Consider the following 16,481-nt stretch of genomic DNA (forward strand, 5'->3'; position numbering starts at 1 on the left):
AACGACGCCGACTCGTGTCAGATTATTATTCCCCAGAGCCAGGTTGGCCGTAAGCACGGTTCGTCATCCCCTGCCTCGTATTAATCTCTATCCCCGGCTTTTCCCACCGTGGAACAAAAAGTTAACACGGTTGTCGCTAGACATCTACATTGCCTGCGTGTCCTCTGCACACAATGTCTGCCCTCCGGGCTACTGGGTCGCCATGGTATCCACCATTGCCGAATCGGACGCGAACCATCACATCGAGCTCGCGCCTGGTGTGGAGCGCCTTGGCCAGATTGAGGAACAGTTCATGGTGAGATGCCTCCACCGGTGTCCTCTAGGAAAATCGGCAAGTAGAAAAACTTGACAGTTAACCCGGAATACCTTTACTTTTCTAGGGTCCCCCGATCCCCATTTACGAGCCCATCGACGATGGTACCAAAGACTGTGCGTACGTCTCCAAGAGCTGTGAAACCTTAAAAGCTTTAAAAGCCTTATATATTCTTTTTTTTCTTATAAAACTTAAAACCTTAGAGGCTATTTAAGTTGCTGATTTATATTAATTTTATTGTTCAAACATGAGAGCTTAGTACGTGAAACATGAGAGCTTAGTACGTTAGCCATGAGAGCTTAGTACGTTAGCCATGAGGGTTTAGTTCGTTAAACATGAGAGCTTAGTACGTTAAACATGAGAGCTTAGTACGTGAAACATGAGAGCTTAGTACGTACTATCAACAGGTTGAACTGCTGATCTTCGGATGCACGAGCTCGAGTTCGTTCTTGTGCGCATCAATGGAGGGCAGCGGGCTGGGCTCCCTCCACCGGAGAACGGTGCCGGGCGCGAGCTGGTCGAAGATCCTTTCCTGCCGACGGCTGGCGAACTCGGTGGAAGTAGTGGGGGAAGCCATGTCGAAGTTTGTGTTGTTGAGAAAGTCTGATAGCCTGAGGATGTTAGTGGGAGAGAAGCGGTAGTTGATGAATTGGGTGGTTGTTGTACCAAGTGATGTTGCCTGTGGCGTTCTTTTCAGCTGAGAACCAGGAGGATGTCCACCTAGGGTGTGACGCTTGAAAGCGAGAGTGGGAGTGAAAAAGGAAAAGAAAAAGAGAGAGAAAGGGAATTTGTATGTACGTGAGTAGGTGGTGTATGTACGTTCTGTTAGATGTACTCAGAGTAGTAGTCCAAGTCTGGTCTGCGAGAACAATGGAGGGAGAAGAAGACCAAGAGCAGAGGCTCGTTTCAGGGGGGAGGCCCTTCTTTTATAGTCGTCCGAGGGGACTCGGAAAGAAAGAGAATTGACTTTAATGCAGCTTCACAATGCTCGTGACTCAGTGGCTTTGGAATTTAAAGTATAAATTGAGTTCGAAGATGATTGAGTTCGAAGATAATTGAGTTCAAAGATAATTAAGTTCAGAGATAATTGAGTTCAGAGACAATTGAGTTCAAAGATAATTGAGTTCAAAGATAATGGAGTTCAAAGATAATTGAGTCAAAGATAATGGAGTTCAAAGATAATTGAGTTGAAGCCCTATAGCCAGTGAGCTTAGAAACAGCAAGCCACGGGAAATAGGATTTCGAATGCACAAACCGGTGGTGGCACCGTAGCCGAGTTGCCTCTCTTCAGGAGCTACGGATGGCTCTAAATCCAATCAATCCAACGCGATGCATTGATTCCGCCTCATCGGCCATGATTACCGATGCTGTCATGATCGTGAAAGAGTCATCCATCATAGGAATCCTCAGGGCATCGAAATGGAAAATTCAACATCCGCCAAACACAAAACTCCATCAAAACTCCACGCTCACGCGACACATGACGCTCGCTCTCAAGCCTCGCTCCGCCACCCCAAGAATCCAACCGTCTCTCCGTCTATTCCTTCAAACAGCCCCCCAGGTATAGTATAGTAAAGTATAATCTCTTCACCCCGACGCCATGGCCGCAAGCCCCCGATCCAGGTCCCCATCCTCTCGAAGGATGCGCGCCGCCTCTTCCAGGCGAGACCGCGACTCGGCGTCCCGGATCTGCGAGTGCGCGAGGACCCACGAGATGAGACGCCCCAGCATCCTCGCATCCCCCTCGTACTCGGGCGCCACGTTCCCGAGGTCGATGAGGAGCAGCCGGCCGCGCGAGTAGGCGGCCACCCCGCCGAGCGGCGTCTGGATGGTGACGTTCCAGTCGCAAATGTCGCCATGCATGATGCCCATGTTGTGCAGCTCCCGGACGCCGCGGGTGAGGTCGCACAGCTGGGCCTCGGTGACGGGGAGCGGGCCCCGGTCGGCGAGGCGGTCCAGGCTGAGGCCGGCGTTGGGCATGAGCACGCCTGCCACGGAGCCCGGGTCCCAGGGCCCCGGGGTGGCCTCGTCGCGCACGACGACGGCCAGGATGGGGACGACGTTGAGGCGGCGCTCCATCTCGGCGAAGAGGTCGTCGTTGGTGGCGGCTGCGGCGGCGGCAGCCGGGGCGTTGGGGGCCGGGTCGGCCTCGAGGCGGGCCATGAGGTCCTCGCGGACGCGGATGGCGCGCTGGACGATGGCCACGTCCGAGTCAAACTCGATGCGCTTGAAGACGCAGGCCTTATTCTCCCAGCGGCACGAGTCGGCGCCGCGGCTCAAGTAGCGCTTCTCGACCACGTCGGACCAGGGGACGGTGCGCAGGCGGTCGCCGGGGTCCTGGCCGTAGGCGAGGGTGCGGTTGAGCGGGTGGGCGACGCTGGCGTAGGGCTGGGCGCTGTAGACGACGGGGCTGCCGCGGGCGGTGGTGCGGATGGTGTTCCAGGGCGGGAGGGAGCGGGTGCGGTTGTAGTAGGCGCGGACGTGCTTCTCGACCAGCCGGGCGATCCACTCGTCGCCCATGACGGTGCAGTCGAGGTCGAGGCGGTACCAGCGGCGGTTGGCGACGTCGTAGGTCTGGATGGAGCAGCCGCGGCCGCTCGGGGTGACGATGTTGCCGTAGACCTCGATGATGGGGTCGTGCCAGAGCCGCTCGGGCTCGATGGGCTCGTCGGAGGCGGAGGAGGAGGAGGAGGTATCGGGGCCGTCTGTCGTGTTCAAGCCGGTCGATTTGCCGGTATTGCTCGTACTGAGGGTGCTAGACCATGAAAAGGGTAGAGTCGACGTCTGCGAGGGCGACGACGGGTCGAGGTCGGAGGTGCTCGAGCCGGGGAGGGAGAGGCGGCGATCGCTCGTGCCGCTCACGCTGAGGCGTTTCCTTATGGCTCGGGGGAGTAATCGCTTCGGCATGTTGAGAATCGACTGACTTGCTTCTTTACGTCAATAATAGGAGTGTCTGGGGCAGGAGTTTGAGTTTCGGCTGTCGTACCGGCGTTTGTGATGACGAGATGTTCTGGTGGAGGGGAAGCAAAGAACGCTCAGGTACCGACGACCTACCCCACTTGTGGCTTATGATTGTGGCGGTTGTGGCTGATGGGATAAGTCACCTGGTCTGGCTTTGTCGGTGAAAGTACAAATGCAGGAACTCAAAATAGTAGGAAAACAAAATAAACTTTTTTCCCCTTGCACCTTTTCGTGTGGCAAAGACAAGGACGACAAGGACTGCTGGGCATGTTACAATCAGCAGACCATTCTATCAAAAACATTGTGATGTTATGGTGTCCATCCCAAGTGTATTCCGAGTGTCGAGGTACAGTAGGTAAGTCGACACAAATGTCGAGCAAGTGTACCCACCGACGCCTGCCTATTAGCGTGGAGTTGTAAGTACATTCGCTTGACAGTTTTGTCTCGTCACTGTAGGTGAAACAACCTTGCACCTTATACTGGCGAGCGAGGAAGCATCACGAGCCAACTTGCATGGCCATGATGACAACGTGCAACGTATCATCCGTCTATAGCAGGAATGGGGTATACGCGAGATGCTCTATAGCTCTGCTTGTGTATGTACGTTGTACGAAGTAATGTGCGCAAGTAGATATTGTAATGTACATACAACGTACGTACACGTACACTATAACAACGACATATTAACCCAGCCCCGCCAAGACTAGGCTCTATGTAATCCGTTCCGCATGGTCCAGTACTCAGATGATTACGTTGTATGTACGTTGTACACGGGGCAACGGACTCTATTCCTGGGACCGACGGATGCTACCGCAACTACCAACGGCCGCGACGGTATACCCCGCACTATAAGCTCATATTCGGCGGAAGTCGCGCAGTACGGAGTAATTAATACAGATCATAGTACCGTAGAAAACATACCTTAGGTGCCTATTCTCTGTTGACTTAATTAAAGTAGGTAGGTACCAGTAGGTATTCAGACATGACTGTGATTGGTGGAGGGTTCAACGTGGGATATGTCCGTTCTTGGGCCATTGTCTCAAATTCAGAGGCTAAAGCTGCAGATTCTTCAGCGACGCGTCACCGACAGCTTTCCTCATTGGGTCTACCGTTGGGTCCTTGCCACGGAATGCGGGGATGTGAGATGGGATGTGAGATGTGATGTGGTGGTTACACGACTTATGGGGATCGTTCCCAGCCCACCACCACGTCGGCTTCTTCCCCTTTTTCCTTTGTTCCCCAGCCCAGCCCATTGTTCTTCAATCCCAACCAAGTGGTTCCAACGTGTCACCAACGTGGCGGCTCTGCGTTCGACCGACGACATCCATCACTTGAGGTCAACTTCAACGAAAGTCAATTTGTATCGGCACAACACAATACAGCCGGCCTGGCGTGGCGCATCTTCTTAAGCCAAAACAAGGTCATCATGGGTATATTTCGTGTACTGCAATAAGTAACCACCGCATGGAAAGAAGATAGATACAAAGGAGGGGTAGGGAGAGGGGCGTGGAAAAAGAAAGGAGAAAAGCAGACGACCCTCCCAAAGAGACGTAAAACCAGTTGAGCCGACCACATTATCGTACGATGGCTTGAACCCTGAACGCCAAACAAAAATAGAAAAGAAAAGAAAGAAAAGAAAGAAAAGAAAAGAAAAAGAAAAGAAAAGACAATCATTTGTTAATCTTCTCGCCAATCTTGTCCTCGAACGGGGCCAGAGGGTGTTCCTCGCCCAGACCCAGATCCTTGAGCTTATAGCGAGAATTCGTCGTGTGCATGGCCATGTATCCCCTCACGCTGTCGTTCCACGACTGTTCGTACTTGCCTCTTCCCTTGAGAATGGCCTCCACGCGCCTTGCCGCCTCGATGGCCTCGATGTTCACCTCCTCCAGGACGGTGAGGATGGGCTTTTTCGAAACCGTGGCGCGATTGTGGAGGTAATTCCTCGTATCTCCGCCCAGTTCCTCCTTGTAAAAGCTGGTCGGTGTTAGTTGTGTTTTGGTGAAAATAAAATGGAACGGAACACAATAAAATGAGGGACTCACGATAACACGTCGTTGGAAATGTCAATGAACCGAGCCATATCCGGAATGGCCTCCAGGAAGGCCCCGACGTCCGGGTAGAGCGCCTTGGGGTAACAGAACACGGCGTAGGCGACGTTCATGCCCGAGAGGTCTCTGTAGAAATGGGGAAACTTCTCGCCGGCCGGCGTGACCGTCATGTTCTGGAAGCCGTCGTGGCGCTCCAGCAGGTTGCTCGTGAGAAACTTGAGCACGGAAATCTGCAGCAGGTTGGCCATGACCGGGTCGAAGTGGTCGTAGGCCTCGCGGAGCAGGGTCGCGATGCCCTCGAGGAGCTTGTTCGGCTGGGGCTCGCCGCGGAAGAAGCGCTGGTGGAAGTGAAGCGCCTCGTCCACCATTTCGTTGCTCTGCCCGACAATGTCGTCGTACTGGACCACGAGCCAGGTGAAAAGTCCCACATATCCCTGCACCTCGACGGGATGACCGGGGTGTGCTAGCTGTCCGGGGTGTTAGCAGGAATAAACTAGGGAAAATAATAGTAATAATATTAAAAAAAAAAAAAAAAAAAAAAAAAAAAAAAAAAACTTGGTTTTGTCCAACGCCACCAAGCGGGAACAGGGATGAGGCCTCCTCTCGCAACGTACCAGTCCCTCCGCGTAGCCCAGGCGGAATCCTTTCCCCGAGATCGACGTGTTCAGGGGCACACCAAGCTCGACGGCTCTCTCGTGCATGTGATCTAGCAGGGCCTCGACTGCGGCGGCCTCGAGCTTCGGGGCGCCGGGGTAGTGTAGCTGCTCGAGCATCTGGGCGCAGACGGGCCCGACGGCGGACGCGAGCGCCTCGGATTCTTTGTTCAGGCCATCGGCGATGGTGGGACGGATTCGGCGGGCGGTGTTTCCTGTGATGAGCGAGTTGACGAGTCCCCTCCACGGACTGGCGAGCGTTGTGAAGAAGCCCGGCCGAAGCATCGTTTCCCGTTTTGTTGTTGTTTCTCCTTCTTTTCCTTATTCTTCGTCTTCTCCTTTTTAATTACTTTCTTCCAGTCTCTTTTTCTTTTCCTCGCAGCAAGCTCTGGGGAAACAAGTCTGAGCTGATAGGTTATCAGGTCGGTGGATTAGAAAAGAAGGAAGGAGCAAAAGGACTTTGGATTAATTAATCTGACGGAACGCGACTCGGGCAATGACGGAATGGCTATAATAGAGAGAAGGTGCTCTGAGGTTTCAAGCGCCTGCCGACGGGGGCAGATCTGGAGTCTTTTATGCATACCATGACCCTCACCATTAAACCCCTCGTATGTAAGCCCCTGACCAACTCTCCGAAAGTAGCGACATTGGGACTCCGCTCACCAGTGCATACGTACATATTGGGGAAGGCCATCACGACGGCCGCGAGGAATGGCCCGCCAAGATGATATGAGGTGGGTGGCAAGTGGATAGCTCTCCAGTTCTCCAGTCCTCTTTACACTACCTACACTACCTCTACTCCTTTCCCCCCGTTCTGCAGCTGCTTTGCATTCGTCAGCAACAAACTAACAGAAGAAAAAGGCTCCTGGAGCTCCCTTATTAGCTGCCAGCGGAGGCAAGGTCAAGGTTGTATCGTTCGACCAGGACGGTCCACATCCCAATGCACCCATCGCGCAACTGACCACTGGGAGAATACGGCGCCGTGGCAGACCCATCCAGACCCTGGCTTATATTGGAGGGGGGCTTTATCTCGTATGGACACGTGCACCGGGAGTTTCGAAGAACGGATAATGTGATAGGACTAATGTACAACGTACACTAATGCTGTACCTATGTACGTTGTACTTGCTACAACCCATCGAGGATATTCGAGGGGGGAGAGAGAGGCTATTGACGGAGCCCCGTCCCTTAATATTAACCTCTTCTCCTCTGCCCCCCCCGGCCTGGAATGACCTGTCATATGCGCCACGGCTGTAGCGCGAACTGCTAACTGCTAAAACCTGATAATATCTTGATAAGTGAGATAAGTGAGATTAGGCCCTTGGACCCGTTATCGGTATAAACGCCGGGAGTTCTTTTCCCTTTTTTTTTTCGTCGATTTTTTTTTCTTTTGCCGCGCATCTCTTATGTCTGTTGGTTCTAAAGAAGCATGCCAACTGCAACACATACATACGCGCCCATCCACTCACCCCCCCTCCTTCTCCCGCCCCTCCCTGCCACGCGCAATCACCGAGCAGAATCTGTGACATTGCATATGCACAAGCATTAACCGTTGGGAACACAACCCCCCCTTCCCCCGCGCGCCCCCTTCTCCCGGAGAGCCGAAAACCCATTCCTGCCTATCATGGCCGCCGTCGAGTACAAGCGACTCAATCCCACCAAGCAGGAGATTCGCTTGCTCGAGATCCAACCGGCCCGCGACATCGACGAGCCGGTCGAATGTCGCCTCGTCACCGTCCGCCTCGACGATGAGCAGGACTTCATCGCCCTCTCTTCCCTCTACGGGGACCCGGCCCAGACCGAAACCATCTCGGTCAACGGCCGCCCCTTGACCATCACCCTGCACCTCGCCCAGGCCCTGAGGAACGTGCGCGCCGTCTTCTACCCGACCGTCTCGCGGCGGTTCCAGCGCCGTCCCGCCCGCCGGCCGCACCGCGCCCCGCGCTGGCTGAGACACCTCTTCGGCATGTCGTCGTCGTCCAACGGCGGCAGCGACTCGGACCGGCCCAACGCCGCGCTGCGCGTCTGGCTCGACCTCGTGTGCGTCAACCAGCGCGACGACGACGAGAAATCCCGCCAGCTCGTCGAGATGAGGAACATCTACCGCGCCGCCGAGCTCGTCGTCGGCTGGCTGGGCGAGAAGAGCGAGCACACCGACGTCGCCATGGCCACCTTGGCGGAAATCGAGGACGCCATACCCGCCCACTGGGGGGACCCGGGGGACAGGGAGAAGAACCCGGACGACTACTCCCCCACCCACAAGTGGGCCGCCAACATCACCCATATCTGGTCCCCTGGGCCCGACGGCCAGATCCCCTTTACCATGCCGCACTGGGTGGGCTGCAACGACTTTATGGGCCGCCAGTATTTCCAGCGCCGGTGGATTCTCGAGGAGATCGCGAGGGCCCGCTTTCCGGCTTTCCTCATTGGCGATACCGTGGTGCCGTGGAAGCAGGTCCTGCGTCTCAACCGCATGATGGAGGAGTTCAAATACCATCCCTCCAATGTGTTCCCTGCGGTATGTGTGCCCCGACGCCACCAATCCCGACTCACAAGGTCTCCCCTGGCAAACATCTACGTAACTGACAGGTGTATGACTGACGTGCCGGGTGACTAGGATTTGAGCGCCATGATTGCAGACTTGCCCCTGGAAACAGCGCACAAGTTGTTGGACGAGTTTGCGAAAAGGGAGGCGCTGGAGGAGGCCAAGATCCTCCGTGAGACGGGGAGCCGGGCGACCTCTTCCACGCGGTCCACTACAGAGCCAACGGCAGCATAGGGTGACGTTGGCGTGCGGAAATTAGTTATCGGGCGAGTCTTTTTCATCTGCGAGCTTCGTATGGAGTACGGGAGAAAGCTTTTCACGGACTGGTGGGTTTGATGACATGATAGGATACCCCTGAAGTTCACGACGATCTGAAGAGTCGTTTCTGATGCATGAAAATGGAGAAAGTAGTGGATGGTCGAGTAGCAACACCCATCGACCAAGTTGCTTGGCTTTCGCGGAAGGGATTTTATATCAGATTGCATTCCAGAGACCCCATTTATTGTGTATATATATTCTAATTCCTTTATTCAACCATTTTTATGATAAGCTTACTCCTATTTCTGATTCATTATAAATATTTATCACAAAATATACTCTTCGTTTGAAACTACTAAATACGCAGATCAAGTCCATCATATATGCGTTTTTAAATCTAATATTCACCTATAATTGAGATGTTATAAGTGATAGGGGCTGGGAGTAGTCGAACCAAGGACTGCGATTTGTAAGCACATTAATAATATCTCCATTTCCCCCAGGCTATAAAGTCATGTATCTCTTGTAGAGCACCAACAGCAAAATCGAACGATCCTAGGTAATTATTCTTGCTCTTCGGCCGCCGCTGTGCCGGTTCGCGGCCGAGGGACCTTGGAGTCTCTGGGCTTTTAATCGTGCCAGCGTCGTCAGTCAGAAACCCAAACTGGCAATCATATCCGTGGGTGCTTTGTGCACTGTTCGTCGTCTTGGCATTAAAGACGTCAAGCTTCATCTCCTCCGCTCGAGCGGTGGAAAGGGACCATGGAAATAAAGCTGCTCTACTCTTTTATTACAACGGGAACAAAATGCTACCCAAGGCCCCTGGATACCCGGAATTGGATCGTAGTTGTCGGAACCGGTTGGCGTCCATGTCGATCACCATCACTAGACGACAAAAATTAGATCCAGCGGCACAAGCATCCATGCTGATGATTTACAGGGCAACTGATCGGCTCAAGTACAATGGACACTAATTGGATCATCTACCGCCGGCCGCGCCAGGCATCAAGACCTCGAGTCTCCTTCCGCGCGCGGTAAATCCATTAATGGTCGTCGAGCCAGAGCCGTGCAAAGACCGAGGGTGAAATATAGGTTGAGCGGAAGCTTTTCTCAACATTTGACTATTCTTAAGAACAGACAATGAACAGAAACATTCCACTGCGGATAGCCAGACTCTTGATGCAAATGTCATGGTATCTGATTCAATGGCAAGCAAGAGACGGAGATTGTACGGCTTCCTTTTTTCGACTGCGACTCTGCATGCTTCTGAACCCTGTTATCCATATTGCTATGGGGACACTGAAGCGGCTCATAGATAAAATCCAGGCATTGCGGGCTCTGAGGATGAGAGACGTCCATGTACCTTGCCCTAGCCGGGTGAAAGCTAATAAAGTGTTTCCTCGGCCTCCAATCCTCTCCAGCAGGCGATGGCATCATATGGGTCAGGCTCGGTGTATATAATAGGGGGTGACATGTGGCGCGCTTTCTCATTTGCAGCGTTGGCCCAGATCTGCCCTGAAAAACGCCCGACACACCTTCAGTATGGACATACATCGCAGAAAGGCAAGATATGAAAAAAGCTGGACAGAGCCGGGTGTGTCGTGGCTCACGCATGACGTGTATCTATGCAAATGGTCATATCAGCACTGGCTATCCGCCCCAGAGATCCCTCCACATCTCCTTGAACCCATAATGCGGCGCTTTGTTTTCGTATATCCTTGCCGACTCCTTCCCCCCGCCACCCATCGTACCAAAGATGGCGCCCTTGCTCCGTCCGGTCCCGTCCCCTTTAATAAGCGACCTGGCCGGTCGCGTGGCTCGCTCCCGGATGGTCTCGGCCACCAGCGGCGCCACGTCCGCGTAGCAGGCATTGAGCTCCCGCTCGAGGGAAAAGTACGGCTTCTTCGCCAGCTCGGGCGCCATCAAGTTATACGATCGCGTCAGCGAGTTGAGATTCTCAATCGACAGCGTCATGTACGCCTTCTCGGCTGCTTCCCAGTCAGGGTCTCGGAAGGGGACCGCGGCATACGAGTCCGGGGCGGGGCTTTGCTCCCCCTTGCCCGTTGCCACATCATCAGCCTCTGTCTCAGCCGTTTCGGCTGCTGCTGCTGTTTCTCTGCTGCTGCTTCTCAGGGGGTTCACCCTCTCCTCCGCCCTGGCGTAGCCTTCAGCTCGCCGAATCTGTTCCTCCAACCCGCCACCGGCCGCGGCTATCATGCGTGCAACATGCCGCTTCCAGTCGTTCCGCAATCGCGACCGGAAAACAGAGACCGTCTTGGCCAGTTCTTGCTGCTTCTCGATCCAAGGCGGGGTGATTTCCTGCCTTTTCAGCATCGAGTTCATGAGGTATTCGGTCGTGTCGATGAAGGGGTTGTCCGCCCGCCTATCCCGTTGGGGGGCATCCTTCCCCCGGGGAATGTTCCGGAACTGGCCCCTCGCAATGGCATCCTCAATGCGCTCATTCGCCAGTGACGCGAGTGCGGACACGCTAGCCGGGACGGCACGCGCTGCGGGCGTAAACCGGTCGCGGAACTGCTGCCTCAGAGCCTCGCGCTCCTTTTCAGTTAAACCCTTGTTACTCTTGTTTCTCTCCTTCTCCGTCTTGGTCATATCGGTGTACGCGCCGGCCTTATCGCGCGCATTGACGACACGCTGGCCGGGGTGAATCCTCGGTTCCCGTCGAGGGCGGAGGTCTACCGGCTCCGGAACATGATACTTGCCGCGAAGTTCCGGCTTGAGGGGTTTTCTCGCGTCGTCGAGCATGCGGAGGACGGCGTCGGGCTGTGATTCGGTGCCGGCCCAGGGCTCCGATGCGGCGGTAAATGCTCCTGTTGACGGCGAGGAGGAAGAGGACGGCGACGACGTGGAAGATAGTCCGGCTTGGGAAATCGCATTCGAGTATTTGGCGCGAAACTGGGCCGTCTGGACCTTGTCCAGGAGCTTCTCCTTGAGTTCCTCGGAAAAGCCGGCGGCCTCGACGGCGCGACGGCCGGCCTTGCCTCCCGTCAAGAGGGCCTCTTCGGTCGCCTCTTCGAGACGACGGGTCATGGCGCCCTTTTCAGGTGCTGAAGCATCGTTATTTCTGGCAGCTGGGGAAGCCGGCGGATGATCTGGCTCAGGGTCTTGTCGGCTCGAAGAATATCTATGCGCAGAGACGAGGGGAGGGAACAAGCTGCGCTGCGCCTTCAGACAACGGCGGCACGAGGACAAGGTCGATGCTTGGGAGGCCTTAGTCGCCATATCTGCAGTGCCAATGCTTTTCGAATAGCAAATAGACGCGCATTCTTGGGGACGAAGACCGCACGGAGAGGTGGTCGATGGGAAAGGTTGCGATGATGGGATTGAAGAGTTTACGTAGCTTAGGTAATGCGTCATCGAGAGGCGAGAACTGAGATCACATGACCACGCGGATGCCCCGCGTCTGGGTTGAGGGGTAACGCGAAAAACGCGTAATTACCTCCCTCGAGGATCAACATCAACACATCCATCTGAGCAGGATGACCTCTGCTGGCAACAGCAAATCTCTGATCTATATTCTACGTTTGAAACAGTCCCAGGTCGTCTATCTCTTTTTTGCGTACACTTGGTTGACGTCGCCGCCTTCTGCTCCAGTGGACTACAAGAACACTTAGTGAGGTCCGCACCATCATCAAATCCAACCCCGAGGACAAGCCCTGCTGGAAAATTAACGTGCGGGACGCTGACCCGTTGTTGCTTAGAATGATTTACCCATGCACAAACATGCAATGACATGACGCGCCGTTGAAACGTTTTTTGATGACTATCGCCTGTGGACAGTCGGAGTTGACGTGCCCGAGGCTGTGTTTATTTGTTTATTTGGGAAATAGCCTTGAAGGGGTCTTGAGTCTCCGAATTCCGTCAGAGAAAGCAAGAACAGTCTTGCCTCCCACGAAGAACGCATTTCTCCCGAGTCGCCATGCACTAACTCACGTCGATATTTCGAAACAGCGAGTGACCGCAGGCATAACGCTTCTCCCATAGGGCTAACGTTTTCTCGAAACATTTTACATCTGCGCCCAAGCGCATATGAAACGCATTCCGAGTTCCGTGTCATCGATCTTCACGCAATGCTCTGGCTGAGCCTAGCATCTACCTATTCGAGGACGCTTAGGGTTTCGAGAAGGAAGAAGTACATCAGACGACGGCTCTCGTCCTATTCTCAACGCCGTTTGACTGTTTCGCCCTCCTATCCAGACCTGATTTGACCAACTCGAAGTCGCTACACGCATCATTCGTATCATGGCCCTGTCTCGACCGACATAGACGACCTCCCATCTGGAACAGAGTGTGCAAGTCGTTCACGCAGTCTCCATTCACGTGACCGTCAGGGAAGAAGCAAAATCCAGTCCCAACGCTACTTCGTACGATGCGTATCGATATCCGCGGGAGAGTCAGCCTTCTCAGCTCTGCCTCGGCTCGGTCGGGTTTCCCCCATCATGTGGCGTGCGTAGGTGCCATAGCCGAAGCGACGGTCTCTATTCAGGACGGGGAACCGCGGGAAAGACGCAGGGCCTAACTTGCTGCGTTCGGACGGCCGAGCAAAAGTTTCATGCCAGGAGGAAGAAGAAAAGAAAGGATACAACTAGTACAACGTATGTGCATGCCCTTCTATCCAATGTTGTTGTATCTACAACGTACAATGGGTGTACGTTGTACGTTGTACGTTGCAACCATCCGGGTTTTCTTGGTGGAGAGGGGTAATTATTGGGATCGCCTCACGAACCCCTTGAAGGGGATTAGACTATGAGACTTTGTTTCCTGGCTCTTCTTGAATGCAGGACGCGTCTAGGATACCCCTTTATCGTCTCTCAACATCAGAATCGTCGCGAGCAGATTGGTGGAGATAGTCCGTGCGCGGGATCTTGAACCCCGAAAAGTGACAGGGGTCCAGTTCGTGCTCGGAGTAGGAGGTTTTAGTGGAGGATGAACATTCAAGTCAGTGCTCTAGGCCCTTATCGTCAGGGGTAGAAAGGCAGGGTTTGCCATGAGTTCGAGGCCGTGACGAATTCTGTAGGGCAACGACCCTGGCAACGACCCTGGACCTGTAGCCCGGAAGCTTTCCCCGCGCCGACAACACGGAGTTACGTTGTACTTGGTGCGCGAACTCTTGCCTTGGTGATCCCCGTCAATAGTGCATGCGAGTTTGCGCAATCGAGACGCCACGAGAAGATACTTTACATACAACGTATATGATATGTGACAAGTCGGGGGGACAGCCTGGACGTCGAGGTACAACGTATGCCACGCTGTCTCCCCATGGCGATACTATCACGTTATCAATCGCGCGATCTGGATAATGTCTGATCTGAGAAGTGATACCTAAATCATCGCGGATGACAACGTAGCTACCCAGGGCAGTGCGACTGGTAAGGATATTGACGGACGTCGTCACTACTCACAACTCCCTCTCAAACTACATACGTTAATTCAATTCCCAATACAAACTAACCTACAACGTAATTTGTAGTAAACGCTGTCGCTGTCGCTGGGGCCCCCAGTCCTACATGCAACGTAGGCTTAAGCTCAGTCCCCGCCGGCGGTGGATATACAAATGCCGATATAGGCAGATCATACGACAGTAAGTTGTGGTCGCCGTGGTCATGGCGAGGGCTTTGTGGGGATTCAGTCCATGGGGGATCATCCCCACGCGGGGTTGCCAATGAAGGCTCCAGCTTCCGCACTAGAGGCATAAGCTATTACTGTGCGGGGTGTCCTTGTCCTTGTCAGTTTATCAGGGAAGCTACAACGTACAAGATCCTATCGTTGTACTTTATGATCTTTTCCGCCGCCTTGTCCCTGTCCTCCTCGTTACTCCGAGCCTTGAGAGCTCAAGCGGGGTAATGTACGCTGTAGCGATGTCAGAGTGGGAAATCAAGAGGAGTCCATTTGTGACCCAACGTTGTGTTTACCCAGTTCCCTCACGTGCTTGCTATTCGACATTATAAGCCAAGAAACTAGGTCAAAGGAGATGGGCCTAGTCTCTTTTCCCGTCGGGTCGCGGGTGGAGAAGAATTGGGCGTGATCTGCATGTCCCAGTTTGTTTTCTTCAGCACCCACGAGACGATCCGGTTGTGTCGGCGCTCTTGGGCACCACGAAACGCGATAGGCGCGACAATAAGCGGTCGATCAGGCTTCCGTCGCGTTGTTGTCGCCATCACAGACAGTGAACGATGGCAGCATTACGGCATGCCGCGATTCCCGCCACAGTCGCATTGCATCAACACGCGCCTCTCCAACGGCACCCTGAAGACTTGGAAAAGTGCGCAATGCCCTTGAGCAATGAGCGCTATACCAACAAGGGAAACGTTCACACGTTTAGGTGGCCCGATTCTGAGACCCCGAGCACTACGTTGTATGTATGTACTCGCCCGGTGCCGTGAACCCTGTTGTGAATCAGCCTAATATATCGTCGAGCCTCTTCCGCATGGTCAGTCGTCCTTGCGGCCCCTGCAGTGTCCGATTCTGGTAAAATGATCACAACAAGGGCAGCGACAAAAACAAGGGACCTTCTGAACCTCAAGACACCAATTGGTCTTTCTGATTCGTGATACTAACCAGACATAGTCAGGAGCTTGTGGGGAAACTTGTACGTTGTAGGCCATGGTCGCCTCGTTCGTAGAATGACGGTGAACGGAAGCCGATGCTCCACAGACAACAGCCCCGATCCAGAGACAAAACAAACTACGGCAATTCGAAGTGGTTCAACGGCACTGTCTCCCACACCGGATGGGACCAAGACATACCCCTGAGATAGTTATGGACTACGAGAATGTCCAGAGACTAGTTCCACTTAGTCCATATTGCTAGCAACACCAGGTGATACTATTCAATAGGCTATGGTGGCTACCAAGAAAGAGAACCCTGTTCGCATCTGTTCGCATTAAGAAAGATACCAACTGTACAACGTATGTAGCCGGCTGACTGGTGCAGGACATCTTCGGACATGATCGACGTTGCATGCCCCGATTTGTTTTGGTACCGCGCGCTTGTTGCCAGGCAGGTCACCTGACAAGAGAAACCCTCGGAGCGTGACATGTTCAACGTGGGGCCCACGACGTACAACGTACGGAGTATTTCCAATATATTCGCCAGTGTACGTTGTATGGATACCAACACCAACCTCTGGTTTCTTACAACGTACTTGGCGGGGCAGGCGGACAGACGGACGGGCGGACGGTCGCGGACCGCGTCATGCTCCATCTCGGCAGTTCGAATGTCCAAGTTGGCGTCTGCCCACACTAGGCCAACGAAGGACCGGCTCGAGGACTCGGGAGATTACTCGGCCGGACTTTTGTGTCCGTTCGGGTGAGGCGTCAGGCCTGACCGTAACAAGTGTCGTGAGAAACCGCCGCGAAACCATGAGAAGCTAAAAGCTAGTTCGACAAAAGGTCGAGGGGACGGACGGCAGAATCAAGCATGTGGATTGGCCCGCTCATTACCCGTCGGCTTTCACCCGCCAGATTCATGAACCGGCCGATAAAATAGTGTCTTCTTGGCCGCCGACATCTGGTGTGGGTACTTCGTACTCCGCAATCACTACGACGACACGCTTCATATTGTCAGTGCCGGGTCCTCAAGGGACACGCCAACCCCACGAGGCTAGGCAATACCGCTCCCTATTGCTTTCCCCACGCGCAAGGGCGACCCTGAAGGTGCCTTTGTTAAACCCGCCGGCCGGATAG

The 16,481-nt window shown here is 54.1% G+C and overlaps 6 protein-coding genes across 6 annotated transcripts; 3 read left to right on the forward strand and 3 right to left on the reverse strand.

The window, feature by feature from the left end:
- Positions 1–1,447: 1,447 nt before the first annotated feature.
- ACRALDRAFT_1065217 (uncharacterized protein) lies at positions 1,448–3,296 on the reverse strand. The gene has a single exon (XM_071017113.1). The coding sequence runs from the start codon at positions 3,218–3,220 to the stop codon at positions 1,901–1,903; it is 1,320 nt and encodes a 439-aa protein (XP_070872522.1). The 5' UTR covers positions 3,221–3,296; the 3' UTR covers positions 1,448–1,900.
- Positions 3,297–3,872: 576 nt separating this feature from the next.
- On the forward strand, positions 3,873–4,874 carry ACRALDRAFT_212441 (uncharacterized protein; the record flags this gene model as incomplete). Its single annotated transcript, XM_071023881.1, has 5 exons — positions 3,873–3,893; positions 3,982–4,158; positions 4,276–4,437; positions 4,473–4,713; positions 4,840–4,874. The coding sequence occupies 5 exons, from the start codon at positions 3,873–3,875 to the stop codon at positions 4,872–4,874; spliced, it is 636 nt and encodes a 211-aa protein (XP_070872523.1).
- Positions 4,875–4,944: 70 nt separating this feature from the next.
- Positions 4,945–6,260, reverse strand: ACRALDRAFT_1082929 (uncharacterized protein; the record flags this gene model as incomplete). Its single annotated transcript, XM_071019382.1, has 3 exons — positions 4,945–5,248; positions 5,317–5,789; positions 5,937–6,260. 3 exons carry the CDS (start codon positions 6,258–6,260, stop codon positions 4,945–4,947), a joined length of 1,101 nt encoding a protein of 366 aa, XP_070872524.1.
- A 1,339-nt stretch (positions 6,261–7,599) lies between these two features.
- ACRALDRAFT_1082928 (uncharacterized protein) lies at positions 7,600–9,018 on the forward strand (the record flags this gene model as incomplete). The annotated part of the gene is made up of 2 exons (XM_071019381.1): positions 7,600–8,493; positions 8,593–9,018. 2 exons carry the CDS (start codon positions 7,600–7,602, stop codon positions 8,752–8,754), a joined length of 1,056 nt encoding a protein of 351 aa, XP_070872525.1. The 3' UTR covers positions 8,755–9,018.
- A 1,304-nt stretch (positions 9,019–10,322) lies between these two features.
- ACRALDRAFT_1065216 (uncharacterized protein) lies at positions 10,323–12,075 on the reverse strand. The gene has a single exon (XM_071017112.1). It carries the CDS (start codon positions 12,016–12,018, stop codon positions 10,429–10,431), a length of 1,590 nt encoding a protein of 529 aa, XP_070872526.1. The 5' UTR covers positions 12,019–12,075; the 3' UTR covers positions 10,323–10,428.
- Positions 12,076–12,555: 480 nt separating this feature from the next.
- Positions 12,556–16,449, forward strand: ACRALDRAFT_212437 (uncharacterized protein; the record flags this gene model as incomplete). Its single annotated transcript, XM_071023880.1, has 30 exons — positions 12,556–12,599; positions 12,662–12,949; positions 13,016–13,084; positions 13,128–13,223; positions 13,251–13,442; positions 13,578–13,636; positions 13,683–13,693; positions 13,748–13,797; positions 13,848–13,940; positions 14,004–14,097; positions 14,145–14,220; positions 14,267–14,338; positions 14,367–14,451; positions 14,535–14,636; positions 14,676–14,687; positions 14,713–14,800; positions 14,836–15,058; positions 15,084–15,104; positions 15,135–15,184; positions 15,232–15,251; positions 15,289–15,330; positions 15,364–15,385; positions 15,419–15,495; positions 15,537–15,570; positions 15,633–15,662; positions 15,713–15,787; positions 15,815–16,092; positions 16,117–16,136; positions 16,177–16,310; positions 16,363–16,449. The coding sequence occupies 30 exons, from the start codon at positions 12,556–12,558 to the stop codon at positions 16,447–16,449; spliced, it is 2,544 nt and encodes an 847-aa protein (XP_070872527.1).
- Positions 16,450–16,481: the final 32 nt, after the last annotated feature.

The sequence above is a fragment of the Sodiomyces alcalophilus genome (genome assembly GCF_042370955.1).
Source record: "Sodiomyces alcalophilus JCM 7366 unplaced genomic scaffold ACRALscaffold_7, whole genome shotgun sequence".
Taxonomy (NCBI): domain Eukaryota; kingdom Fungi; phylum Ascomycota; class Sordariomycetes; order Glomerellales; family Plectosphaerellaceae; genus Sodiomyces; species Sodiomyces alcalophilus.

Coding starts and splice junctions, on each gene's coding strand:
- ACRALDRAFT_1065217 (XM_071017113.1), bottom strand. CDS start 3,220: ATGCCGAAGCGATTACTCCCCCGAGCCATAAGGAAACGCCTCAGCGTG.
- ACRALDRAFT_1065216 (XM_071017112.1), bottom strand. CDS start 12,018: ATGGCGACTAAGGCCTCCCAAGCATCGACCTTGTCCTCGTGCCGCCGT.